This window comes from Ovis canadensis, chromosome 24 (assembly GCF_042477335.2).
Source record: "Ovis canadensis isolate MfBH-ARS-UI-01 breed Bighorn chromosome 24, ARS-UI_OviCan_v2, whole genome shotgun sequence".
Classification (NCBI taxonomy): domain Eukaryota; kingdom Metazoa; phylum Chordata; class Mammalia; order Artiodactyla; family Bovidae; genus Ovis; species Ovis canadensis.
The window spans coordinates 26,611,744-26,639,240 of record NC_091268.1 but is presented as its reverse complement, the minus strand read 5'-3'; the positions used below and the strand labels follow the sequence as shown (position 1 = coordinate 26,639,240).

The 27,497-nt window shown below is 46.4% G+C and overlaps 1 protein-coding gene across 1 annotated transcript in view; it reads left to right on the top strand.

Moving 5' to 3' along the window:
• The window catches only part of CPPED1 (calcineurin like phosphoesterase domain containing 1), a 133,478-nt gene that overhangs the window by 94,321 nt on the left and 11,660 nt on the right, over positions 1-27,497 (top strand). Inside the window, exon 3 of the mRNA XM_069571290.1 lies at positions 3,153-3,575. Coding sequence (XP_069427391.1) covers positions 3,153-3,575 — 423 coding nt within the window. The remainder of the gene's footprint in view (positions 1-3,152; positions 3,576-27,497) is intronic.

The window sequence follows — 27,497 nt, the reverse complement described above, 5'->3', positions numbered from 1 at the left end:
CAGATGCTGGCTACAGGCAAATCCCCAGCACCACCGAGGGAGAGGCTTCCTGGTCCCCATTGCCAGGCAGGATCTGCTCTTCTCCTCACCTGAGCTCTTACTGTGGGTCAGCCAGCCTTTCTCCAGAAAATTCCACTCACCCCAAGATTGGGATCCACTGGAAATACAGCCACCTGACTGGCCTCCCCCGAATCTTCTTTCCTCCTTAGGATCCCGGAGCTAAGGATTTTTTAAAATTTAAAAAAAAAAAAATGAAAATAATAAGCTTTTAAAATTCTAATTTTTAAAAAAATTTAATTTATTTACTTATTTTTGGCTGTGCTGGTCTTTGCTGCTAGTTGTGGGGAGCAGGGGCTACTCTCTAGTTGTGATGTGAGGGTTTCTCATTGTGGTGGCCTCTCTTCTTGCAGAACATAGGCTCTCGGGCACACAGGCTTCAGTAATTGCAGCACATGGGCTCAGTGGTTGCAGTTCCAGCCTCTAGAGCACAGGCTAAATAGCTGTCAGGCACAGGCTCAGTTGTTTCATAGCATGTGGAATATTCCCAGACCAGGTATCAAGTCCATGTCTCCTGCATTGGCAGACAGATTCTTTACCCCTGAGCCACCAGGGAAGCCCTAAAATTTAATTCTTTTTTAAAATGAAAATGATACATAAGCTTGCAAAAAGTGAGGAAGAAAGGAAGGAACTTTCAAAATATAGTATAAAGGGTTTTAAACCAAATATGAAAGTTTCCTTCACTTCCCAATTCTGTTTCCTAGCTTTAACTGGAGTTAATAGTTTCCTTTGTATCTCTGGAAAAGTTCTATCCATAAGATAATGAATATGTATAAGCCTTTCTAAAACGTGTGTAAGTTTTACCCCTCTATGTCTTTCCTGTTTAATTTAATTTATATTACAGATCTTTCCAGAACATCAATATAGATCTACCTGTTTCTTTTTTTTTTAATGTATTTTATTAGGATTAAACATAAAAATATTTCTGTGAGATATGGGAATTCTGAACTCTGAAGCATCTAACAACATAGCTAAAAGTAAGTGAACACCAGACTTGGCAAAATTATAAGGAGAAATGGATTGATCCATAATTACAGTGGGACCTAACCAAATCTTTCAGAAACTGATATAGATTCAATAGGCCAAAAGCAAAGAATAATGACATAGAAGATTTGAATCACCCCATTGACACATTTGATTGAGTGGAAATACGAGGGATTCCACGTTCAACAGTTAGAGAATGCGCATTCTTTGCATACTGTCGTGGGATATTTAGAAAAGCAGGCCTGTACTTGGCCGTAAAGAGAATCTCAGGACTTCCAGGTGGCTTAGTGGTAAAGAATCCACCTGCCAAGCAGGAGATGCGGGTCTGATTCGCTGGGTTGAGAAGATCCCCTGGAGGAGGAAATGATAACCCACTCCAGTACTCTTGCCTGGGAAATCCCATAGTGTCACAAAGAGTCAGACATGACTTAGCGACCTAACAGCAAAGGGAAGTTCACTACTGCTGATCTCCTTGTGGTTGTAATTGCTGAAATGACTTTGTCTTTTCCCTTTCTTGCCTGAGTTGGTTCTCTCTCTCTCTCTCTGTCTGTCTGTCTGTCTGTCTGCCTGTCTCTAAGTCATGTCTGACTGTTCTGTGACCCCATGGAGGTCAGTAGCCCAACAGGCTCTGAGTTCTAGCAGTTCCTATTTCACATTTGCCTTTTTTCTGACCTTCTAGACTATACTTCTGCTTTATGATCTTAGCTGTAATTGCTTTGTAAAGATTTTTCTGCTTTCTTTATAATTCATGATGGAAATGGAATGTGGGGTATAATTTTCATCTGCTCGTGGCAGGATTTTTCAGGTGAGTTTTTAATCATCCCTTGTGAAGGTGGGTTGCTTTCTTTCACTGTTTTTCTTTTGCTGTCTTTTAACCTGAGAACTATCAGGAATTCTGTTCCTTCCCCACTCTAGTTTTCTCAATCACTTTTAGTAATATCTGATACAGATAGATGTGCTGCTGTAATTTACTTGACAGAATATCTGACTGACCAGTTTGAAAGGAAGGGTTTATGTCTCTGACTCATACCTCACCCCCAGGTAACTAAGTCAGTACCTTACACATCGTGTATATTATAAATACACTCGATAAATATTTGTTGAATATATTAGCACAAAAAGAAACAGATCCGAGGTTAAATTGGTCATTTCAAAACCCATTTATTAAGGCTTTTAAAACATTATTGCAGGGAGTGTGGAAGCCAGGAAGCTGAGGAAGTGGGGAACCTCACTCTTTGTCCAAACAGTCATCTCCGTGATGACTCTGGAGTCCCAGGGGGAATGTGCTTCACCTTAGGGCACTGAGCCTCTGCACTCTTAGACACTATTGTGTGCATGTGTGCGTGGAAAGTCACTTCAGTTGTATCCAACTCTTTGCAGCCCTGTGGACTGTAGCCTGCCAGGCTCCTCTGTCCATGGGATTCTCCAGGCAAGAGTACTGGAGTGGGTTGCCATGCCTTCCTCCAGGGGATCTTCCCAACCCAGGGATCGAACCTGCATCTTTCTGCGGCTCCTGCACTGCAGGCAGACTCTTTATCACTGAGCTACCTGGGAAGCCCCTAGACACTGTCAGTAGAATATAAAATACGTCTTCCTCCGTAAGAGGGAGGTTTGACAGGATGCACAAGCCAGTTGATGTAGCCATTTGGATTCAAAAATTTTCCCATAAAGGTGGTCACACAGTCTGCAGAGTCATGTGTATTGTGAAAAAAAAAGAAAACGTAAATACCTGTTGTTGGAGGTTAGCATTCACAACTGTGTCCACACACCTCAGGGGTGCAGTTGATGACCCCTTGAAGCAGGGCAGAAACTATTTCTATTTATTTTATAAATAAAAGATAGAAATTCAGCTTCACTAATATTTACAATTAGAATGAGCCTGTACCATCAGCTCAGTCAGCAACCTTGGGTCGGGTGGCCACCTAGCTGCTGAATGTCCACGGGAAGGGGGACAGAGGTTCCCCACCTCACATATTGATTTGTTTTTAGCATGACTGCTCTTTGTAGTTTCCATGGGTCCCATTGAGTGGATTTCTAGATTACTCTCTTATTTGATGTTAGCAAAGGCAGGAACAGCCTCAGCCGTTTCAGAACAGGGCCCTCTCTTGCAGGGAGGCCCTGGCGGAAGGAACAGACAGAGGACCTGCAGCGGGTGCTCAGGACCGTGGACAGAGACATCCCGCTGGTGGTGGTCAGCGGCAACCACGACGTGGGCAACGTCCCCACCCCCGAGACCATCGCAGAGTTCCAGCGGACTTGGGGAGACGACTACTTTAGCTTCTGGGTCGGGGGTGTCCTGTTCCTCGTTCTCAACTCCCAGTTCCTGTACGACGCCTCCAGGTGCCCCGCCCTGAAGCAGGAGCATGACCACTGGCTGGACCAGCAGCTGCGCACCGCGAGACAGCGCACCTGCCGGCACGCGGTGGTCTTCCAGCATATCCCGCTCTTCCTGCGGAGCATCGACGAGGACGACGACTACTTCAACCTCACGAAGGCCCTGCGGAAGGAGATGGCGGATAAGTTCGTGGAGGCAGGTAGGCCCAGGGCTGCGGGGAGGGGGCGGGGGGGGGCGGGGCGGGGGGGAGAGCCTGGTCTGGAGACGAGGCGTCCAGATCCTTCTCCAGGCCGAGGGGAGAGAGGGCGGGGCCTTGGACTGAACTGGGTTGTCACCCAGCTCTGCCACTGGTGCCCGCGCGACCTTAGCCTGCGAGCTTCAGCTTCCTTGTCTGTCAAGTAGGAACAGCGGAGGCAGTTCTCACAGGATGGCTGTGACGCTTCGCTGAAAAGACACCCCGACTGCATTAGAGCAGCCCGCTAGCGGAGGGCTGAACTGTAACTGCTCACTGCTGAGAATGGAGACCCTGAAGGCTGGGGGTATGGGAGGGGTGTGTGAGTGTGGCTGTAGGTGCCCCAGGCGAAGGCAGGGGCCAGGGTTATCTTTTCTTATTGCTCTGGGAAGCAGGAATTTGCCCAGGGGCAGACGATGTTTTAAGAGCCACACTTCCTACCGGGATTAGACGTAACCCAGGGAAATCCTGGGATGTGGCTACAGAGCAGGTCAGGGAGCCTCATCCCTGTTCCTTTATGAGGTGGACCGAGTTCTCCTCCAGAAGTAGGTGAAGAAATCTATTTAGTTTAATCTTACCCTGCTATGAATTTCAAGCTAATCATGCACATGACGGGTACTCGTGTGCAGGCACACACACACAAAATGAAGATGCCCTACCACGATCGATCTCCAGCGCCGTCGGCACCTTGTGCCTCACCAGCCCGCACAGCTCATTTCTCCTCCCGGGAGCCCCTGCAGTTTTCCTTTCCTGAGAAGTGGCGCATTCTCAGCTCATTCCCTGCATCACCAGTGACTTGGCAGGATTCCAGTTGTGACAACTGTTATGTCTCTTGTTTTGGCCCTAATGCCTCCTTTCAGATCCTTCCAAGAGTGTACTTCATCAAATCCTTCTAAAATTTAAATACATTCTTTTATTTGCTAGAGTGTAGGGAGAAGGATTCATGGCAAACAGATGGGGAAACAGTGGAAACAGTGGCTGACTTTATTTTTCTGGGCTCCAGAATCACTGCAGATGGTGATTGCAGCCATGAAATTAAAAGGCGCTTACTCCTTGGAAAGAAAGTTATGACCAACCTAGACAGCATATTAAAAAGCAGAGACATTACGTTGCCAACAAAGGTCCACCTAGTCAAGGCTATGGTTTTTCCAGTGGTCATGTATGGATGTGAGAGTTGGACTATAAAGAAAGCTGAGCGCTGAAGAATTGATGCTTTTGAACTGTGGTTTTGGAGAAGACTCTTGAGAGTCCCTTGGACTGCAAGGAGATCCAACCAGTCAATCCTAAAGGAGATCAGTCCTGGGTGTTCAGAAGAGCTGACTCATTGAAAAAGACCCTGGTGCTGGGAAAGATTGAGGGCAGGAGGAGAAGGGGATGACAGAGGATGAGATGGTTGGATGGCATCACCAACTTGATGGACATGGGTTTGGGTGAACTCCGGGAGTTGGTGATGGACGGGGAGGCCTGACATGCTGCAGTTCATGGGGTCGCAAAGAGTTGGACACGACTGAGTGACTGAACTGAACTGAACTGAAGGAGAAGGAAGTGGTCTAACCCAGTAGCAAACATTCATTAAAAAAAAAAAGAAAAATCCCTATCTAGTGGGAAGCTGCTATATAACACAGGGAGCCCAGCCTGGGGTTTGTGATGACCTGGAGAGGTGGGAGGCTCAAGAAGGAATTATAATTATGACTCATTCACCTTGTTGTATGGCTGAAACCAACACAACATTATAAAGCAGTTATCCTCCAATTAAAATAAAAAGATCAGGAAAAAAGGGAAAAAATAAAAATACTACCTCACAATAAACTGTAGCTCACCAGGCTCCTCTGTTCATGGGATTTCCCAGGCAATAATGCTAGAGTGGGTAGCCATTCCCTTCTCCAGGGGATCTTCCCTACCCAGGGATTGAACCAGGGTCTCCTGCGTTGGCGTACGGATTCTTTACCATCTGAGCCCATATAATTATGACACATTCGCATTATTGTGTGGCAGAAACCAGCACAACATTGTAAAGCAGTTATGTTCCAATTAAGATAAAATAAGATCAGGAGAAAGAAGGGAAAAATAAAAACACTACCTCACAATAAAAGCCTTTATGACATGAAAAAAAAAAAAAACAACTCCTGACACTCTTTTCATCTTTGAGCATTAAATGTGTTCACATTTACTTGCAGAAAGGACAATAGGCCCTTCTCTCTTTTCGAGACATTTTACAAAAAGCTTGCATAATTGGCGACATTTTCCAACTGTTCCATGGAGATGAAGTTGGAAAACTTCTATTAAGGCCTTTGAAATTTTCTGCCATGCTTGAGTTGGTGCAGAGAACCGTTGCTGATGACAAGGAAATGAAGTGTCAAGATGGCAGCAGCACCCCCGCGGAAACTGCTTTGTAACAGAGAGTGATGCCAGCGAGAGCCCTTCATGCCACTGAAACGATCCCTCTCATATCAAATGTTAAGCCATGCGAATGCCATCCCCGTGGCTGCTCTTTGTCCTGTGTCCTTGGCACCCACACCCTTGAGTGGCGTGTGGTTCTGGGTTTCTCATCCTTCGTAGGACGAGCACGGGCAGCCCACGAACACCCCCAGATACTGAGAGTGGAGACACTTCCAAAGAGGGAGCCCCGCCCCCCAACTCTCACAGGTCGAGGAAAGCCTGCTGCCTGCCCACCAGGAACCCCAGACGGTGGCACTGAGTCTGGGATGCACCAGCCTCCTCGCGCGTCAGGGCTGCAGCTCCCCTGAGCTCAGGGAGGGCTTGACGGTGCACCCAGAGCTGGTCTGTGTCTCAGGGGTGGGCTCCAATTGCCCCAGCTCACAGAGACTGATGCACCACCAGAACAGCATTGTATTAATTCGGAGCAGGGCTGAAACCGTCCCCCTCACCCCAGCAGGGCAGTCTCTCCCTGTAGGCCGAACAACATGGAAGGTCAAGTCATAATCAAGGTTATGATCTTGCTAAGCACGAGACAGAGCAGACGAACTAATTTTCTTACTTGCTTTTTTAAAAAAAAAAAATTGAAGTATAATTGATTTACAATGTTGTGTTAGTTTCAGGTATATAACATTGTGATTCAGTATTTTGGGGGCCTATACTGCATTATAAGTTACTGCAGGATATTGGATATAATTCCGTGTTCTATACAGTGTATCCTCATTACTTATTCCTTTCACATATAGTGGTCTGTCTCTGTTAATCCCATACCCCCTAATTTGTCCCTCTTCTTTCCCCAGGAAGTAACACAAGTTTGCTTATTGTGTCTGTAAGTCTGCTCCTGTTTTGCATATACATCCATTTGTATTATTTTTTCGATTCCACGTACACATGATATCATATTGTATTTGTCTTCCTCTGACTTATTTCACTGGGCGTAATAGTCTTTAGCGTCATTCACATTTTGCTGCTGAGGGTAGTGTTTCTTTTTTATGGCTGAGTAATATTTCATTGTTTCTGTGTGTGTGTGTGTGTGTGCGCACGCACGCACGCGCATTTGTGTATGTATATGCCCCATCTTCTTAATCGAATCATCTGTTGCTGGGCACTTGAGTTGCTTCTTACATCTTGGCTGTTGTTAATAATCTTATCAGCTCGTAATGGCATCGGGCACAGGAACGCTGGTGGATTCACCTCTAGTTTCGGGCCTTGTTGCCCAGGAAGACTGATACCTCCTGTGCCTTAATTCCTGCCTCTTTAATATCTCTCCAGCCTGTCCGCTTCTTTAGGCCACCACTGCCTGGCATCTGGGTTGTAGCAATAGTCCTGAGTTCCTGGCCCACTCTTGCTCCATCCTGGCTCATTCTCCACCTATAGCCAGACGGGTGTGTAGCCCCACAGCATCTACCCTTCTGAGGCCCCTCACCCTTAGGATAAGACTTCACCCTTCACCACTGTCTCTGCCTCTTCCATTTCATCAGGCCAATGCCATCTCACCTTCTGCACAAGGAGTCCCCAGCCCCACCCACTGGGTTCTTCTCCAGCTTCCCTTGTTTCCAATGCATTTGTAGGTGTTGAAGCCCCCTAGACTCGGAGCTCCCTGAGTGCAGGGGAGGCCTGGCCCAGGTCTTAGCTCGTAATGAATGCTTCATTGGTGTTTGTGGAATGAGAGAAGAACTGAACCTCTGCCTCAGGCTCCTTCCCTCAGTGGCCGACCGGCCCAGGAGCTGATCAACCCAGCTCGTTTCTCTGTTTAGCACCCACGACGTGCCTGCTGGAGGGCCAGGTCCCACTCTGTGGAGCTCCTGCATGCAGCCTCTGCGTGGTGTGTTCAAGTGTCAGGCAAGTGTTGTAAGTTTGGTCCTTCCGTCTTGGGTGAGGCCATGCGTGTGACTGTGTTCTGACCCCCATACTCACTTTCCAGGCTCACCTCGCAGTTGATTGCTCTCTTCCCGAGTGGCCCCTTGCTGTTCCACCAGGCAACCCCTTCATGTGTGAACAGGCTGCTTTTCTTGGTCACTGGCCTTGCAGTCTTCCCCTAGACCTGCTCCACCAGGGAGAAGCAGAAAGAAGGGTGCCCTTCCTGCAGCCACCTGCCAATTGGCGTGGCTTCCCAAACCAGGCCCTTTGCCTAATGACCTTTCAAACTCAGAACAAGCCGCAGGCACCGCTGGGCAGAGAGAGAGATCAGATGTAGTCACAGCTCCGTGGCAGCCTGCGTGGCCTACTGGGTTTGGGAGCACAGGTAGGTGGGCTGCTATGGGGAATGCAGGCCCCCACGACTCATTGATGCAGGAGCTCAGGTCACGGCCACGTGATTCTGGAACTCATATCGGAAAGCCAGCAGTTCAAATGACATTTTGTGAAATTCATTAACTTAAAGACCGTGATCAAATTGGGGGTGATGATGACAGATGGTATTTAATACTGCCTCCAGCTTTTTTATCCCCCACAGCAATATTATTCCCTAATACTATTTCAGTCTCATTTATCTCCATGTGCTAAAATGCCAGTCCTCAAAAATATGTCAAAAGCTCATCAGAATATCAGGGTAGTTTTTAATTATGATAATTGTGTTGTTATAAAATATCCTTTTAAAGAGCACACCCCTCCTTAAACCACCACTTGAAGGTAACACCCAGCTTCCTTCCAGCAAGCTTAATGAATAATTCTGAATCATTGTGTGGGATGAATAAATGATTTAATAATGAGCATCAACAATCATCTCACATTGTGGCATTAATTTCTAAATGGGATGAGGTAAATGAGGAGGAGGGGTGTTACTATATAACGGGCCACCGCGTGTGTAGGGATGCTCTCTGTGAATCAAAGCCTTGAGCTTCCGAGCTCAGGTTGCCCTAGAAACGGATGCATTCTGTTTCTCCTTTTGAAGCTCAAAAAAAAAAAGAGAAAAAAAGTCTTTGTATGATCTGGAAAAGTTGTCAATAGCCAGGACAAATAAATAGTTTTCAGGGCAGGGCAGTTGCACAGGTGTGAAGCGGCACTGTTATTTCCCGTCTTCATTCGCTCTGCCCGAGGATAGTTAATTTCATCACTTCCATGGGATGTAGAAAGTGGTCTTCCCCTTGATTCACCTTGGGGCTTCCCTGGTGGCTCACTGGTGAAGAATCCGCCTGCAATATGGGAGACCTGGGTTGGATCCCTGGGTTGGGAAGATCCCCTGGAGAAGGGAAAGGCCACCCACTGCAGTATTCTGGCCTGGAGAATTCCGTGGACTGTATAGTCTATGGGTTCACAGAGAGTCAGACACAATTGAGCGACTTTCACTTTCTTTCACCTGATACTTCGTTGGAGTTGCAAGGGCAGAAGATGATAGAATCTTAGTCGGGACCCTTGGCCATTGTCTGTATCCCTTATGCCTTTTTCAGCAGAGAGTTAATGTGTGACCCAGTTAATAACAGATTTTAATTTAAAAACTCAGTCTTAAAAAAAAAAAAGCAAAGTCTAGCTCTTTCGCTGACCCTGCTTCGCTTGATGTCTTGATACCTTTTCTTTTCTCCATTCTCCACACAGAGATTAGAACTGTGTAGTAGAAAGCCCAGAGCGAATTTGGCAATTATGAAAAATTTCAATAAGTTGATCTTTCCTGTAAAAGTTAATGAGTAATTTCACAGAATTATAGTTTCATCTCTATTTATGCAAAAAAAAAAAAAAAAAACTGGAGAGAGAGATCTTAGCCCATGTAATATTATGATGTTAGAATTTCAGAGTTTTAAAGAACAAAAAGGTCAGGTTTCCAGGGTCTGCTTCACAGGAAAAATGAAACATCAAACCCTGCTCTGACATCTAATACTGGGTCGTATTGAAATTATTTCTTTCCATCCTGCTTCCTCCAGAAAATGGAGTCCCTGCTTTGTTCATCTGTGTAAACCCAGCTCCTAGCCAAGATTATCACTTAGTAGCCACTCAGTAAGTAAACATGAAATTGAGTTAAACTTGATTCACATTTATCCATCAGTAGAATCATAGGTAATGTGCATATTATCTCTTGACTGGTATTTACCAGCAAATTTGCCCTGCACATGGTCAGACAGTGAACATTTTAGGCTGTGGTCTCTGGAAAGTGAAAGTGTTCATTGTATCTGACTCTTTGCAACCCCATGGACTGTAGTCTGCCAGGCTCCTCTGTCCATGGGATTCTCCAGACAAGAATACTGGAGTGGGTTGCCGTTCCCATCTCCAAGGGATCTTTCCAACCCAGGGATCGAACCCAGGTCTCCTGCGTGGCAGGCAGATTCTTTACCATCTGAGCCACCAGGGAAGCCCTACAGTCTCTGTAGCGACCTCTCAAACGGCCTCTCTAACGTGCAAATAGCCACCAGTGGTACCTCAGCAAATGAGTGTGACTGGATGCCAGTAAAACTTTATTTACACAAACAGGAGGTGGGCCTGAAGGCCATAGATTTTCCATCCTTGGCTTAGAGAAACGTTCCCAGTACAATGTGAGACCCTTTCTCTCCCCTGAGACCTTGTCAGCAATGTGCACACATCTAATTCCAGTCTGCTTCAGGTCACAACTGCCAGCTCACTGAAGAGTCTGCCCAGAAGGGGCCCAGACTCCTCAATGGAGGGTCTGCCTGGGTGTGGCTCATCCTACTGGAGGCCCAGGGTTAGGGGGGAGGGTTCCTGGGGCATTTACATGCTTTTGTAACATATGTTAGGAAAAAACTGTAACTAACTCATCAAGTGAAAGAAAAATAACATGCCAAGTAGCATGGGTAATAGGCAGGTAAGGCCGAATTTGTGGTGGTGGTACAAGGGGTGGCAGGTTCTCCAGGGTGGGGTGCCCGAGGCCCTGTAACCTCGCAGGTCAGCGGGCAGGCTGTGGCTTCAGACAGACCTGCACTCAAGTCCTTTGGTGCCACTCCCAACCCAGTTGCTGCTATTGTTTAGTCGCTAAGTCTTATCTGACTCTTTGCGACCCCGTGGGTTGTAGCCCACCAGGCTCCTCTGCCCATGGGATTTCCCAGATGAGGATACTAGAGTGGGTTGCCATTTCCTTCTCCAGGGGATCTTCCCGATCCAGGTTTGAACCCAGGTCTCCCGCATGGACAGATGGGTTCTTTACTGCTGAGCCACCAAGAAAGCCCTTTCCCCAGCAAAGTGGCTTCCCGTAATCTGCTGAACATCTTTCTGGCTTAGTTTACTCCCGTGTTAAATGGGGCCACTCATCCCAGCCTCACAGGTGTCTCTTACACAGGGTTGGTGTAAGAATCAGGTAAAGGGAGGCGTGTGTAAGAGCACGCAGCACTGCGGTTAGGACACGGCCTCTGCTTGATGGAGGGTGGTATGTCCTTATCGGACCCGGACCAGAGTACGCGCCCACAGCAGGCAATAGCTGTACCGGGGGTCTGGCTTCCTCCTTTTGTTAGAGTTTTCCTACCCACCCCCATCTCTCCTGGGGCTGGCAGGAGCGGGCGGCTTCTTCTTGGGAGGATGTTGGTGAGTGTGTACAAAGCAAGGCGAGGCACGTCGAGTGTGCGGACTTGCCGGCAGTTGCCCAAGATAACTTCGCCTATTGGAAAAGAAGAGGAATTCGCAGCTCTCTTCAGAATACAAACTAAGGAAGTGAAACTAGGCGAGAAGCCTCTTGGCTTCTGGGCTGTGCAGAAAGTAGACTATCTCAAGGAGAGTTTTCAGAGCGAGCAAGGAGTACACACTTTTCAGCTTTGTAGTAAGTGCGTATTGGTTGGAGAGGCTGGGAGGCACTGAACTAGATGGTAAATTCCTATGGAATGTAGTGAGAGGATTTGACTCTGCATTTGTTTTTTTTAGACACACACCTCCACCAGTTAATGTGCTGGTAAACACACCTGGGAAGGTGTCCTCTCATAGTCAGATTTTTCTGAATCCAGGAAATGGATCCACAGGCAACAGCCATCATCAAACAGTGCTCTCTGTTTTTAATGCCCTAAAACAAAAACAAGCTCTCTTAATGGTTCTTTTTTTAACTGACTTTCAAGTAAGAACTCAACAAGCAGTCCTTCTTTTGAGCATCTGTAGAATTCGGTTTCTGGGGGCATATCAGCTTGGGGAATTTTCACCCTCTCTAATTTACATTTGGTCTTGAATTCATCTTCCAGGTTGGTCTGCTTTGTGTTTTAATCAGTTCACCGTAAAACCTCATGCTTTAGTCATTTGATGTCTGTGTCTCCCTCACTATAAACGGAGATAAAAGACCGACTGCGGAAGCTACATCTGGTGCAGAGTAATGGATTACATTTCTCACTTCGGAGGTATCCTTAACAGTTGGGCTAATTAAAGTTAAAATCAAATCCTGATGGTAAATATTTATAAATTGCGAATCTGGCATGCGTAAGTATGTGCTGCTGATTCCCAAAGTTATGTCAGCATCTATCCACTCAGCAGATAGCTTGGGCCCCCCTGTGCTGGGCACCCAAAACAGAGTGCTGTATGTCACCTTCAAACTAAAAATTCAAAATCTTGTTGGAAAACCCCATTGTGATATTTCCAAAAGGAGCCACAAGTACAGGGGAAACAGCTGTGTCTGTTTAAGCTTATGAAGTCAAAATATTGTAGCTGGTTTTTTGGGGGGAGTCATGTTTTTGAAATAGCAATTAGTGTCATTTTCAAATGAGCAGTGGGATTCCTGTGTAAAATTGAAATGTCCCTCACTTAAGCTCAACACTCTTACTTCCTATACTAGTTTAAGTAATTTTTTCTTTACTGGACTTGCTTTCATTTAAAAGACACTTTCCCCCACTGTGGCTAACACTGCATGCATGCTAAGTCGCTTCAGTCATGTCTGACTCTATGTGACCCTATGGACTGTAGCCCACTGGGCTCCTCTGTCCATGGGATTCTCTAGGCAAGAATACTGGAGTGGGTAGCCATGCCCTCCTTCCTTCAGGGGATCTTCCCTACCCAGGGATCGAACTCACATCTCTTGTGTGTCCTGCGTCAGCAGGCAGGGTTTTTACCACTAGCACCACCTGAGAAGCCCCATGACTAACAGTATGTGGTGAAAATTTAGAATATTTCTACATAAAATAAGCTGGAGGGGATTTCCCTGGTGGTCCAGTATCTAAGACTCCATGCTTCCAATGCAGGGGGCCCGGGTTCCATCCCGAGTCAGGAACTAGATCCCACATGCCGCAACTAAAGAAGCCACGAGACACAAGAAAGATGAAGAATCCTTCATGCCACAGCTAAGACCTGGTATAGCCAAATAAATACATATTTATATGTAGATTTTTAAAGTTGGAAATTGCTTTAGTTAAGGTTTATAATTTTACTTAATGGAAGTGTTTGCCTGTTGATGATTTAAATAGAAGTAAAGACCAGGACCCAATTGGGAAAAGCCTCCTCTGCCCTGTTGTCACAGCCTAGGGTCCTGTGACCACATCTGCAGACCAGGTGAGGAACCCAAGCACGCAGCAGTGAGGACCCTGGGTCTGTTTCAGATTTAGATTGCAGACATGCAGGAGGAAGAAAAAGAGCTTCTCTTAAGTGTCGCCTTTACTCAAGGCACTCCCCCTCACCCTGGGGGAAGTGCAGGTGAGGAGTCCTTGCAGGTCCTTGCTGGGTGGGAAGGCAGGCGAGTGAGTTCTGGCCAGAATAATGCTGCTCCAGCCTCCTGCTGGGTGGGGCCTGTGGTGGTCTGTCTCCCTTGGGGGCTGTAACCTTACATCCTAACATTGCTCCCTCCGTGATGCCACTGAAAGGGAAAGTCACTCAGTCATGTCTGACTCGTTATGACCCAATGGACTAAACAGTCCATGGAATTCTCCAGGCCAGAATATTGGAGTAGGTAGCCTTTCCCTTCTCCAGGGGATCTTCCCAACCCAGGGATCTAACCCAGGTCTCCCACATTGCAGGTGGATTCTTTACCAGCTGGGCCAAAGGGGAAGCCCAGCAATACTGGAGTGAGTAGCCTACTGAACGATGCCACTGAATGCACCCAGGAGAGCCGTTTTTCCCCTGAAAAAGGCAGAAGATGCACAAGCTCCTTGCGAGCCATGGCTGATACTCAGATTTTTTCTAATGGCTCGCGTTATTGCTGGTGGCTGTGTTCATTGTCCCTGCAGCCTACACAGCACCCCTCAAGGTGCTGGCTTTCTCAACATTTTACTGATGAGCAAAGTCCCAAAGGCTGAATCACTTGCTCAGGCCACGGAACTGGGAAGAGGAATAGATTATCTCTGGGTTTTTATGGGGATCAGATAAGGTAAATCCCACACCTCGACACAGTGTCTGGCTGCTGGTAAGTATTCAGTGATAATGTGCAGTTAGGATTAGCCATCTTACTGTCATCATTTTCACTATGATAAAAATGTTGTAGGTGACTTAACATCAGAGGAAGTAATGTGCAAGGAACCTATTTTCTCCCTTACACAAGTTCACAGCTCTGACCCACTGCTGGGTGGCTGGAGGGTTGCCGGACTTGGAACCCGAGTCTTTCTGTGTTCTTTCTACGTCTCCTATGCCCACCACATGGGGCTCCCGTGTCCCCGAGTCAACCCCCACAAGCGAGTGCTAAAGACCCCAGGGTAAACAGGGTCCTCAAGTGTCAGTTTTACTTCATAAGCCATTTAAAGCACAATATTATGTTAACATCATAATAATTTCTACTTCCTAAATTCTGTACTACAGGTATTTTTTTCATGTATTTACTCATTTATTGATTTATTTTTGATTGCACTGGGTCTTCAGTGCTTTCTCTAGTTGAAGCAGATGTTTCTCTAGTTGTGGCAAGTGTTGTGCGCAGGCTTCTCCTTGCAGTGGCTTCTCTTGCTGGGGAGCACAAGCTCTAGGTGGGCAGGGTTCAGGAGTTGTGGTGCACCAGCTTAGTTGCCCCTAGGCCTGTGGAATCTTCCCGGACCAGGGATCGAACCCATGTCCTCTGTGTTGCCGGGCGGATTCTTACCCACTTGCCACCAGCGAATTCCCACAGTTTCTATTGCTCTGATTTCATAGATGAGGAAACCGAGGCACAGAGAGACACATCTGCGTGCCCAGCTTTGTACAGGTCAGCTCCAGTCCCAGGGCTCCGGCTCTGACCCTTGGCCTCCTAATCGTGCTTTCAGGATAATGAGTAGAATGCACGTTGGGCAAGATGAGAGGAGCCAGGCTAGCGTGTGTTGGGGCAGTTCCCAGCCACTCACCTGCCACCTCCACTCTGCACCTGTACTTCTTCAGGGGCTGCCGCAGGGAAGGAGCTGGTCCAGCCAGTTATGGAGGCTTAGAATCACAGCATCTGAAGGGGTCCTGCTGGGTGGGGGTCCAGGAACTCCTACAGGGTGTGGAATTCCCCTCTGGCTTCAGTGAACAGCAGTCTTTTTCCAGAGTAAGCCCCTCAGCTCATCCTTTCATCTTGAGTAGGTGGGCTGTTCCTTCTGCTGACAAAGATGCTGCTTGAAACAGGAAGGGGTCTCTACTTTCCTGCAGACTCTGACCAACTCCCCTGGGATACAAGTCCAGGCGGGCTCCCATCTAAGGACTGTTGTTGTTTAGTCACTAAGTTGTGTCTAACTCTTTGCAACCCCATGGACTATAGCCCACCGAGCTCCTCTGTCCATGGGATTTTCCAGGCAAGAATACTGGAGTGGGTTGCCATTTCCTTTTCCAGGGGATCTTCCTGAACCAGGGATTGAACCCAGGTCTCCTGCATTGGCAGGCAAATTCTTTACCACTGAACCCCCGGGGAAGCTCATCTGAGGATTAGGGCAACAGAAAAACCTCACTTTCAAAATGACAACTGTAGGTCATAGAAATAGTGAGCAAATGACAATAAAGGTTGGTTTGAGATACTATCTTGAGAAAAGAGGCAAATTATGGCCATCAACTTATTTCAACTTGTGTTTGATAAAATGTTGGTTGTTACTGCAAATATACAGCAACCCTTAGGATGAACAAAGAATGAATCAAGTGTCATTTGGTTTCCTTGGTCTAAATTGTATAAAAGAATCCTTTGTCAGCATCCTATGTTTGACATTGGCAACAACATAATTTATAAGAGAAAAAAATATTTGCAGGTTTCATCAGTTTTCCCAAGGGCCTTTTTCTGAATCTATCAATAATCCAATTATTGCCCCTCTCTGGTACTTGTGTGTGTGTGCCCATGGGCGTGTGTTCTGTGAGAGCCTTGGTTTTGATGACTTTCCCATGATTCGGACAGTTCTCTGGTGTCACTTTTCATCAACTTTATATATAATCCTTCATGATTTGTGATTTAACACAAAAGTGCCTCTCCTCCCTGGTGGCGCAAGTCAAGTATGGAAGAGTAGTCGCTAGAGGCTTGGATTATAAATAATTCATTCATTAATGTTTTCTTGCTAGTAAATACAGCTTGCTCTTATACAGCTTCTTGCTCTTTATACAGCTAAGATCATATTCTTTTAGAAGCATAAGATTGTCACACAAAGCATTATCTCATGTCATTAAAAATATTCTCCAAGTCACAGATGTTTTTATGCCCTGTAGACATACCATGTTCATTGAACTCTTTTGCCATTATTGGACCCTAAGGTTGTTTTCAGTTTTCAGTTTTTCTCTATGATAAATGCTACTGTCATGAAGTTCTTTCTGTTCAAACAAGCCCAAATCTTAAAAATGCTTCAGTTCAGTACAGTTGAGTTTCTCAGTTGTGTCCGACTCTTTGCAATGCCATGGACTGCAGCACACCAGGCCTCCCTGTCCATCACCGCTCCCGGAGTTTACTCAAACTCATGTCCGTTGAGTTGGTGATGCCATCCAACCATCTCATCCTCTGTCGTCCCCTTCTCCCACCTTCAATCTTTCCCAGCATCAGGGTCTTTTCAAATGAATCAGTTCTTCAGAGCAGGTGGCCAAAGTATTGGAGCTTCAGCTTTAGCATCAGTCCTTCCAATGAATGTTCAGGACTGATTGGATCTCCTTGCAGTCCAAGGGATTCTCAAGAGTCTTCTCCAACACCACAGTTCAAAAGCATCAGTTCTTCGGCACTCAGCTTTCTTTATAGTCCAACTCTCACATCCATACATGACCACTGGAAAAACCATAGCCTTGACTAGACAGACCTTTGTTGGCAAAGGAATGTGTCTGCTTTTTAATGTGCTGTCTAGGTTGGTCATAACTTTTCTTCCAAGGAGTAAGCGTCTTTTAATTTCATGGCTGCAGTCACCATCTGCAGTGATTTTGGAGCCCCCAAAAATAAAGTCTGCCACTGTTTCCACTGTTTCTCCATCTATTTGCCTTGAAGTGATGGGACTGGATGCCATGATCTTTGTTTTCTGAATGTTGAGCTTTAAGCCAACTTTTTAACTCTCCTCTTTCATTTTCATCAAGAGGCTCTCTAGTTCTTCTTCACTTTCTGCCATATGGGTGGTGTCATCTACATGTATGAGATTATTGGTATTTCTCCCGGCAATCTTGATTCCAGCTTGTGCTTCTTCCAGCCCAGCATTTCTCATGATGAACTCTGCATATAAGTTAAATAAGCAAGGTGACAATATACAGCCTTGATGTACTCCTTTTCCTATTTGGAACCAGTCTATTCCATGTCCGGTTCTAACTGTTGCTTCCTGACCTGCATGCAGATTTCTCAAGAGGCAGGTCAGGTGGTCTGGTATTCCCATCTCTTGAAGACTTTTCCACAGTTTGTTGTGATCCACACAGTCAAAGGCTTTGGCATAGGCAATAAAGCAGAAATAGATGTTTTTCTGGAACTCTCTTGCTTTTTCAGTGATCCAGTGGACATTGGCAATTTGATCTCTGATTCCTCTGCCTTTTCTAAAACCAGCTTGAACATCTGGAAGTTCCCGGTTCACATATTGTTGAAGCCTGGCTCGGAGAATTTTGAGCATCCTTTTGCTAGCATGTGAGATGAGTGCAATTGTGCGGTAGTTTGAGTGTTATTTGGCATTGCCTTTCTTTGGGATTGGAATGAAAACTGACCTTTTCCAGTCCTGTGGCCACTGCTGAGTTTTCCAAATTTCCTGGCATATTGAGTGCAGCACTTTCACAGCATCATCTTTCAGGATTTGAAACAGCTCAACTGGAATTCCATCACCTCCACTAGCTTTGTTCGTAGTGATGCTTCTTAAGGTCCACTGGACTTCACATTCCAGGATGTCTGGCTCTAGGTGAGTGATCACACCATCATGATTATCTGGGTCATGAAGATCTTTTTTGTATGGTTCTTCTGTGTATTCTTGCCACCTCTTCTTAATATCTTCTGCTTCTGTTATGTCCATATCATTTCTATCCTTTATTGAGCCCATCTTTGCATGAAATGTTCCCTTAGTATCTCTAATTTTCTTGAAGAGATCTCTAGTCTTTCCCATTCTATTGTTTTCCTCTATTTCTTTGCACTGATCACTGATGAAGGCTTTCTTATCTCTCCTTGCTATTCTTTGAAACTCTGCATTCAAATGGGTATATCTTTCCTTTTCTCCTTTTCTTTTTGCTTTTATTTATGAAACAAGCACCTGAAATTGGTCTTGGTAAGATCAGCCATGACCTGGAGTCACATTTTGCTGAGGAGGTTCGACACTTTGATTGGAAGAGTTCTGGAGCTCTGGACACTGCAGTCCAGTACTGTGCATGTGGTCGCGGTCACCTTTGCATCTTGAACACGCTGTGCATGTTCTCTGCATTTGGAAACTAGAGGAACAAAGATGAGTAAGCGTGGGTCTTAACCTCACAAAGCTCAATCCCGGGGGCAAAGTCGGGAGGGAACCAGAGAATTGCAGTCAATGTGGAAGCCTTGGAGTGAGGGCTTCCTGATGTTAGAGATTTGTTTTTAATATTTAAACCCCCCTCTCCATAAATCAGGGCTTCCCTGGGAGCTCAGCTGGTAAAAATCCACCTGCAATGCAAGAGACCCCAGTTCAATTCCTGGGTCAGGAAGATCCAGTGAAGATGGGATCCACTCCAGTATCCTTGGGCTTCCCTGGTGGCTCAGACGGTAAAGAATCTGCCTGCAGTGCGGGAGACCTGGGTTCACTCCCTGGGTTGGAAGATGCCCTGGAGGCTATGCACTCCAGTTTTCTGGCCTGGAGAATTCCATGGACTGTATAGTCCATCAGTCACAAAGAGTCAGATATGACTGAGCAACTTTCACTAAACTCCATAAGTCACATTTGAAGATATTTAAATACTTTCTTGCTGCCCATTTGATAGGGGGATGGTTTCCCTTTAGAGTGTGTGAGCTGCATCCTACCTGTTGCCATGGATGGCTTCCACACCCAGGGCATCCCATCCCTCCTTCTTTCCTCTTTTCTTTTTCCTTCTTCCTCCATTGTCCATGCCCCTTCCTTCCTTTACTTTCATTCTTAACAACCTTTACTTTGAGGATGTACCTTCATGAAATCACTCCATGAAATGTTTGCTTTGGGGGCACCCATTCAATTAATTTATTAGAGTGGGGTTTGCTGAGCCCACATATCATGGCACAGGCTGCTTTCAAGGAAAAGAAACCTTTCTGTGCAGTTGATCCATCAATACCCAGAAGCATGGTGATCAATGTCCCCACTTCCTGTCTTCTAATCAAGATTATGGAACAGCTGTTCTCAATCTTGTTGAGGTCACTGACCCTCTGGTTAAAGGTGCCCACTCATTAGAGGTGAAACCAGGTGCCTGGGGACAGCAGGGGTTGGCTGGTCAAAGGATACATGGGCTATAATTTTATAGGAATTATATCATTATAATTTTTCTTTCATAAAAGCTGTGAAAAGGAGATCTTACAAGATGGAAATATTTATTATCTGTGGGTGGTGAGAATATAAATGTTATTATTAGTGGTTGTTTTTTTTTCTTGCCTCATCTGAATCTTCTGAGTTTCTCAAAAAAAAATGAAAAAAAGAGTAATAAGAAGAGTTCTTGTAATGAAGTCAAGGTCAGGGTTTAGCAGACTATTTCTATAGAGGCCCAGATAGTAAATCTCTTAGACCTTGTGGGCCCAGAGGTAAAATTGGAAAGAATACATAGGTGCTTATATAAACCAAAATGTAAGCTACTTAAAAATGTAAGAGGCATTCTTCATTCACAGCTCTTATGAGCTGATAGACAATTAGCTGCGGTTTCCTAACCCCTGGTATAGGTACTTAAGATCACTCTCCACTGACACTTATACTTAAGAATAATAGTTACAGAGCCATCAGTTATTTCAAAAGATTATGCCACTTAGCATTTTCCACATTTCCTCTTGTCTACCCACAAGTGAGAGACTAAAATCTAAGGGAGGAGATTTTCTTTCTTTGTTTTCTGTTGATCGTGTTTTGGGTCTTTTAATAGCACACTCTATCTCTGATGGGTGTTATCAGCTTCTCACTTCCAGATTGCCTCCAAGTTGTCGTATGTAAGTGAAAAGTGTTAGTTGCTCCATGGTGTCTGATTCTTTGCAACCCCATGGACTGTAGTCCACCAGGCTCCTCTGTCCATGGGATTCTCCAGGCAAGAATACCGGAGAGGGTTGCCATTCCCTTTTCCAAGGGATCTTCCCTACCCAAGGATTGAACCCAAGTCTCCTGCTTTGCAGGCAGATTCTTTACCATCTGAGCCACCAAGGCCTAAGGTTACCCAGAGCCCCACCCCCTTCTCTGTGCCAGGCATTGCCCTGGGTCCACGTCTTGGTCTTATTGAATATTTGATTCTTGAGAAAGCAATTTCACATGCTGTGGAAAGGATGTCAGAATATCTCTGACAAAACAGCCCTCTGTTGGGATCCTACTGAGCCGCACCCTACCAAAGAAAGTCCTGAGACCGCTTGTATTATCTTCAGGGAGCTTTCAAAATCCAACTTACATCGTGTCTAAAAGCAGATTACTGGTCATCCCGAGAGACTTTAGAGTTACAGGTCTAAAAAGGATAGGATCGTATTTATTCCTTTTGGCTGTATGTACTCAGAAACCCCAACTTGCCCAGCTCAGAGAATAAGGGAGTTTATGATCTTGTGTGGTTCAGGCTCTCAGACAAGTCTAACTTGGGGACAGGATCTTGCTGTGATTGTGCCGCCTCCGCGCTGCCGACTGACTCCCCGCAGTTGGCCCTTTCCCTAGTTTGTACCTTCTCAGATGGTTGCTGTAGTTCTGAGCATTACATTCAGACTTGGCAACTCCCAGGAGGCAGGAAAGGGGACTTATTAAAAAAAAAAAAAACAAACACCGCCTTTCCTGGGAAGGACCCCCAGCAGACATCCTCCCACAGACTTGGACCTCAGGCCCTTTCCCAGCCCCCCAGGGGGCCCTGGTAAGAGAACTGCCTCCTCCTTGGCTCTGGGGATGCAGCCCACGACCCGCCACAGCAAAACCAGGATCCTTGTAGCAAAGGGGAAAAGGAAGGGCATGAATATCTGGAGGCAACCAGCACTGTCTCCCACGGCAAGGAAGGAGGAACCGCATTCACGCTTTCTTTCAAAAACAGGGCTAAGGAACTTCCCTGGTAGTCCTATGACCAAGACACCTCACTCCCAAGGTAGAGGGCCTGGGTTCAATCCCTGCTCAGGGAACTAGATCCCACATGCTGCAACTAAAACCTGGTGCAGCCAAATTAAAATTAAAAAAAAAAAAAAAAAAAAAACCACCCAGGCCTGAAAAGTGCTGTGTCCCCAGGGTGTGTAGTGAGCCTGCGCTGGGGGGTCAGACACATCATCTCTGAAGCTCACAACAATTCCATGAGGAGTCTGTTACCATCCCCTCCTTTAAACTGAGGAAACAAGTGTTCAGGACAGTAAAGGAGCTCATGTGGCGTCTAAGACTCAGGATCGTACTTAACCCACCGTCTCTGCCCTCCGCCCTCATTTTGTAACATCAGGCCTCCTCTTGTAAGGAGCCTGGTAACTCCTTTGTAGCAGCAGAAAGTACTGGCACTCAACTTTTCCTTCGATAATGTTGGCAAAGGGGAGGTTTGTCTCCTCCAGGACACCTCCTAAAACGCAGCTTGTGAACTGCCACAAATTTCCATGTATCCACTCACTGTCTTAACTCTCCATCCATCCATCCCCAGCAGTCATTGATAGAGCAGCAGCCCTGTTATCTTCTTTCCGGGGATGGATGTTTATTCAGACTTGGCTCCTGTCCTCACAGGCCAGCAGGGGCCACCAGCGGGAGAGCAAGAAACCACAGGCCAAAAGCAGAGGAAGGTGCCAGGAAGGGGAGGGAGGAGAGACTGCTCCGTCCAGGAGGAAGTTTTCCGCCAGGAGAGGAGAGGCAGGGTCCTGAAGGATGAGTGCGAGGTCATCAGGTGCCTGTGGGCAGGAAGAGGGCACTTGAGAGACCGGGAGAGTGCAGGCTGAGCCTGGAGCCACAGCACAGCTGGCAGGTACCGGGCAGGCACTGAAGTTCCTCGGTGACCAGGGGAGGGCTCAGGTGTGGACGACATGAAACAGGAGCCAGATCCAGCCCCAGGGTGATGGAGAAGCACAGGGAGATTTTACGTGGAGAAGTGGCACAATCAGGTTTTGCATTTTAGAAAGACGACCTTGCCCTGTCTGTCCTGGATGCATTTTCCCTTCCTTCTTTCCCTGATTTTGTTCTGGGCCCCATACGACAGGACTCCTTTCCAGATGGAGAGTGTAGCCACATGTCCCAGTCCTGAAATTCAGCAAGTGGCACTTCTTGGAAAGCTTTTCATTGGCTCTTCCCTCTTCTTCCTGCCTGGAACTTGGACGTAATGTCTGGAAGCCCTGCAGCCATCTTGCAGTCTAGACAAAGCCACAAGCTGAGGTTGGAGTAGAACAAAAGGAGGCTGGATTCTTGGTGAAAATTGTTGAGCACCTGCATCCATCCTGACTGCCCTCCTTCTTTCTCAGTATGGGATGGACAGATAGAGGTAAATACAAGCACATTCTTTGCTGGTTTAAGCCACTGACAGCTGAATGTTATCCTGACACACTTGGGTCAGAGAAGAGGGTCGAGCAGGGAGCCGTAAAAACCGTCCTGAGGATGGAGAGCAGAAAGGACTGTGAGCAGGTTCAGGCAGAAAACCCCATGGTGTGCAGGAGATGCACAGCCCACGGCCCTGAAGCGGGTGGCTGTGTGCTGGCCCAGGGAAGCCCATGGGGAGGAGCAGGCACGGGGTGGGAGGAGTGAGCTTGCAGTGCCTGCAGGGACTCCAGGAACAGAGGTCCTCTGAGCAGTGGGAGAACTGAGTCTGGGCCGGGAAATGATATCAGTTGTCAGCAGGAGGGGTGGCAGAGGCTGCGACAGGCTGTGGTTGTCCAGCGAGCAGAGAAGGGCATGGGCAGAGCCCAGGGAAGGCTGCCATCTAAAGGGCCCATGGAAAAGCACGTGACTTAGGCAAATTCCATGTTGTTTAAGGCAGCTCTGCCTGGATTCTTTCCTTTCCTGGTTATTAAAATGGAAACTGACTCTCCCAAGGTCCCCACATTGCAGTGGCACAGCATTCCCCTTCTGGGCCCACCTGGTCCGACCTAGAGCCCTTTCAGTTCCGTTCAGTTGCTCAACATGTCTGACTTTTTGCCACCGCATGAGCTGCAGCATGCCAGGCTTCCCTGTCCATCACCAGTTCCTGGAGCTTGCTCAAACTCATGTCCATTGAGTTGGTGATGCCATCCAACCATCTCATTCTCTGTCGTCACCTTCTCCTCCTGCCTTCAATCTTCCCCAGCATCAGGGACTTTTCTAATGAGTCAGTTTTTCACATCAGGCGGCCAAAGTACTAGAGCTTCAGCTTCAGTCCTTCCAGTGAACATTCAGTACTGTTCTCCTCTAGGATTGACTGGTTTGATCTCCTTGCAGTCCAAGGAACTCTCAAGAGTCTTCTCCAACACCACCATTCAAAAGCATCAATTCTTTAGCACTCAACTTTCTTTATAGCCCAACTCTCACATCCATACATGACCACTGGAAAAACCATAGCTTTGACTTCTATCCCAGTAAATTTCATCTCCAGCAGTCTGCATAACATCTCCCTCCCGTGGCTTGCTGCCACCTCCATCTACCTCCCTCAAGTATTTTTGGACAGATTTCCAATCTGATACATGAACATACCGTCAGTCAAAACAGTCTTTTTAATGAGCCTCTTGTCCTGACAGCTGTGTTTAAGATAGGGCATAGAAACCGGGTAATGGAAATCTAGAAAATTGTCCATTCTGGATTGAAACCTGACTGTGTGCCCCCATGGTTCCAGCTCACACACAGGCCTGCTGTCTTCTTTTAAAAATAAAGAGGAAATTATGAATAGTGAGAAAGATGTAATTTGTGCGAATGAGAAAAAAACTTCTGATGGAATACTTGGAGGAGATGAGAAGAAGGGATAATCACTGAGCATGGCCTGAGGACATCACGTGCAGCTTCCTGCTGTGTGCCCCTGGGCACGGCTCTGAACCGGGAGTGGTTGATATTAGTCCTGCCTTCCCGATGGGGGGAAGCCAAGGCTCAGAGCAGGGCGTGCACATGTTACACTCACACAGCTCGGCAGTGGCAGGCTGAGGTTAAAGCCAGCATCCCCCGAGTCCCTACCCCAAGCTGCCACTGCTTTTCTGGCAACCAAATATGAAAATTAATAAAACATTAATAAAATACAACCCTCCTCCAATGAACTTATGGTTTCCAGGACAAGGAGAAGGATGGGGGCGAAGGAATAGTAAGGGAGTTTGGAATGGACATGTACACACGGCTGTGTTTAAAATGGATAGCCAACAAGGACCTACTGTATAGCACAGGGAACTCTGCTCAAAGTTATGCGGCAGCCTGGATTAATATTGTTAATCGCTTATACTCCAATACGAAATAAAAAATTTTTAAAAAAATACAGCCCTCCCCTCTGAATAGGTGGAGGCACCTCTCTAACACCTCCCTTGTGGGCGTGATGACTGACCAGCAAATCTCTCTCCAGCCCGTCTTCTTGGGAACTTTTTCAGCAAAACCACTCCCATCCTGATTGAGCTGGAAACACACAGCCCCTCCGTGTTCTCTGAGCCATTTCTCTGCCACTGAGAATTGTGGCTTCATCCCCCAGCCCTCCCACCATCTTGTAGTTTCAACTGGAGGAGCCTTGGGGAGGGAAGAGTGTCATTTTTGTTGATAATTATTTGGGGGAAGTAGAATGTAATTTACATGGCAATTTTTTTTTTTTTTTTAGGAGATGAACCTGGGGTGGGGGTGGAATCTAAAAGAGAAGAAATCTCTTCACCTAATGCCAGCTCATGCTCTACAGAGAAAAGAAATCCCTTGGCCTTGGGTGAAGGTTATTTCAATAACTGAGCCATTACATTTGACCCAAACTAAACAAAAAGAGTCCCAGGAGGAGGCTATGAATCCTCAAGACAAAACAGATGCTTCCTGGCACGTGGACCAGACATCTGAGCAAGTGCCTGAAGTGACCAGATGTTGTTTGCATGTTCCATAGCACTCACAAAAGAAAGGGAGGCGTGAACCCAGGTTTCCAGCGGTGACCCAGCACCTGATCCCCTGGCAGTGAAGTCATCCTCACCCAGCCTTCTGTGGCGGCTCATGCCCTTCAGAAAATTGGGGTTCAACTCCTGGAGGAGATAATTCTCCCATCCCCATCCCTGGTTGACTCAGACAGAAGCAGGACTACTTGGGAGTTTTTTTGTTTTTTTGTTTTAATATATTTCTAAAAACATTTGCTTTCTTTCTTAAAAAAAAACAAAAACAAAACTTGCGTCACAGTATTATGCTGCTTTCTGCCACACATCAACATGAGTCAGCCACAGATCCACATATGTCCCCTCCCTCCTGAATCTCCTTCCCGTCTGCCACCCCATCCGACCCCTCTAGGTATCATCCCAGAGCACCAGGTTGAGCTGGCTTGCGAGCTTTTTAAACTGACAGAGTCTCTTGTGCTGATGAGCTTGCAGCCAACACGAATGGATGGGCCCCTCCCTGGAGAGCTGGCCGTAGGGGCTGGGTGGGTAGATACCTGCTCCCTGCGGGGTTGCTGCCCTGGCGCCCCCTGAGACTCTCAAGCCACACCAAGTGTCCCCAAGTACCTGAGCATTCCCTGGAGGGCCGGAAGTCTCTGAAGGTCCTCACGTCCCAATTTAAAGCATAGAACCATCGTCTGACAGCCTAGATTTTACACACTGCAAATACAGTTTTCAGGATTTTATAATGTGGCAGCTCTGAGATAGAGCTATGTGTCGTGAGGGGAAACAATTAAGAGAGAGATTGCTGAGTGAATGAAAGCAAGTTGCAAATCCATAGATGGCTTATCTCATTTTTATGAAATTAATGTGTATTTGTGTATGTGTTTCAGTACCCGTATATCTGAGATCTATTTTATTAATAGAGACATTTAAATTATCGGAATAACACAGAACTCCTAAAATGGGAAGACAGACTTTGAGAGATTCCCCCCCCCACTTTTTTTTAATGCCTTGTATTTTTATAGTATTTGATTTCACCTTTAGCAAGCATGCATTGCTTTTTGAAGAAAGCCTTTTTATTTTCAAGCTTACAGAAAAGTTGCAAGTAAAAAAGAAATTCCTATATACGTTTTACCCAGCTTTATCTGGCATTTTATCCTCAATTGCTTAATTGTTTTATTATTTGCAATACATATTGCAAGTATATTTTTCTGATCTATTTGAGGGTATATTGCTTGCATCATATGTGTTTTATTTTCCCTTTCTTACACTAAACGTAGGCTCCTATATATAATTTTTTGCATATGACATTTTTCTTTGCAGTTATTCCATATCAGTTCATGGAGATCTTCCTCGGGTGTTTTTTTCTTTTTTTTAACAGCTGTGAGTTTACCGTAGTTTATTCAGCTGCTCGCCTCAGGCATGCATTACTTTTGAAAGCAGAAAAACAAAGATGAATAGTGCAATGGAAAATTTAAATCCACTGAAGAGAGCGAGCTAAGGTTCTGATAGAAAGTCTGTGTTTTTAAAATGGGTAGAGCCATGGGAGAAGTCAGGTGGCTGGTGAGCCCTTGAGCCTCACACATTGAGCAGTAGAGGGGGAGTCCAGCCCAGGCAGAGCCTGAGACGACCTGTGAGTGAACGGGAAGTAACAATGGGTCAGGGCAGGTGACAGAGTCGACAAGAAGGGTGCGTGCTTAGCTGAGTCAGACTTCAGCCTGATCCAGCAGGAGCTCCAGAGCAGCAGTCACACAAGAGGGGTTCCCACCTTGAGGGGCGGGGGAAGTCTCCCATCCCCCATATACAGTAATATACTTTGAGAATGTTGAAGAGTGTAATGAGGCTTGTTTCTCATGCCTGGCCCGTAGTAAGTAGATCTTCAACAAATGTTAGCTTTTACTATTATGGTCATTATGCGCTTCCCAGGTGGTGCCAGTGGTAAAGAACACACCTGCCAATGCAGGAGATTTAAGAGACCCGGGTTCTATCCCTGGTATGGGAAGATCCCCTAGAGAAGGAAATGGCAAGCTAGTCAATCTTCAAGGAAGTCAACGCTGAATGTTCGCTGGAAGGACTGATGCTAAAGCTGAAGCTCTTAATACTTTGGCCACCCGATGCAAAGAGCCAGCTCATTGGAAAAG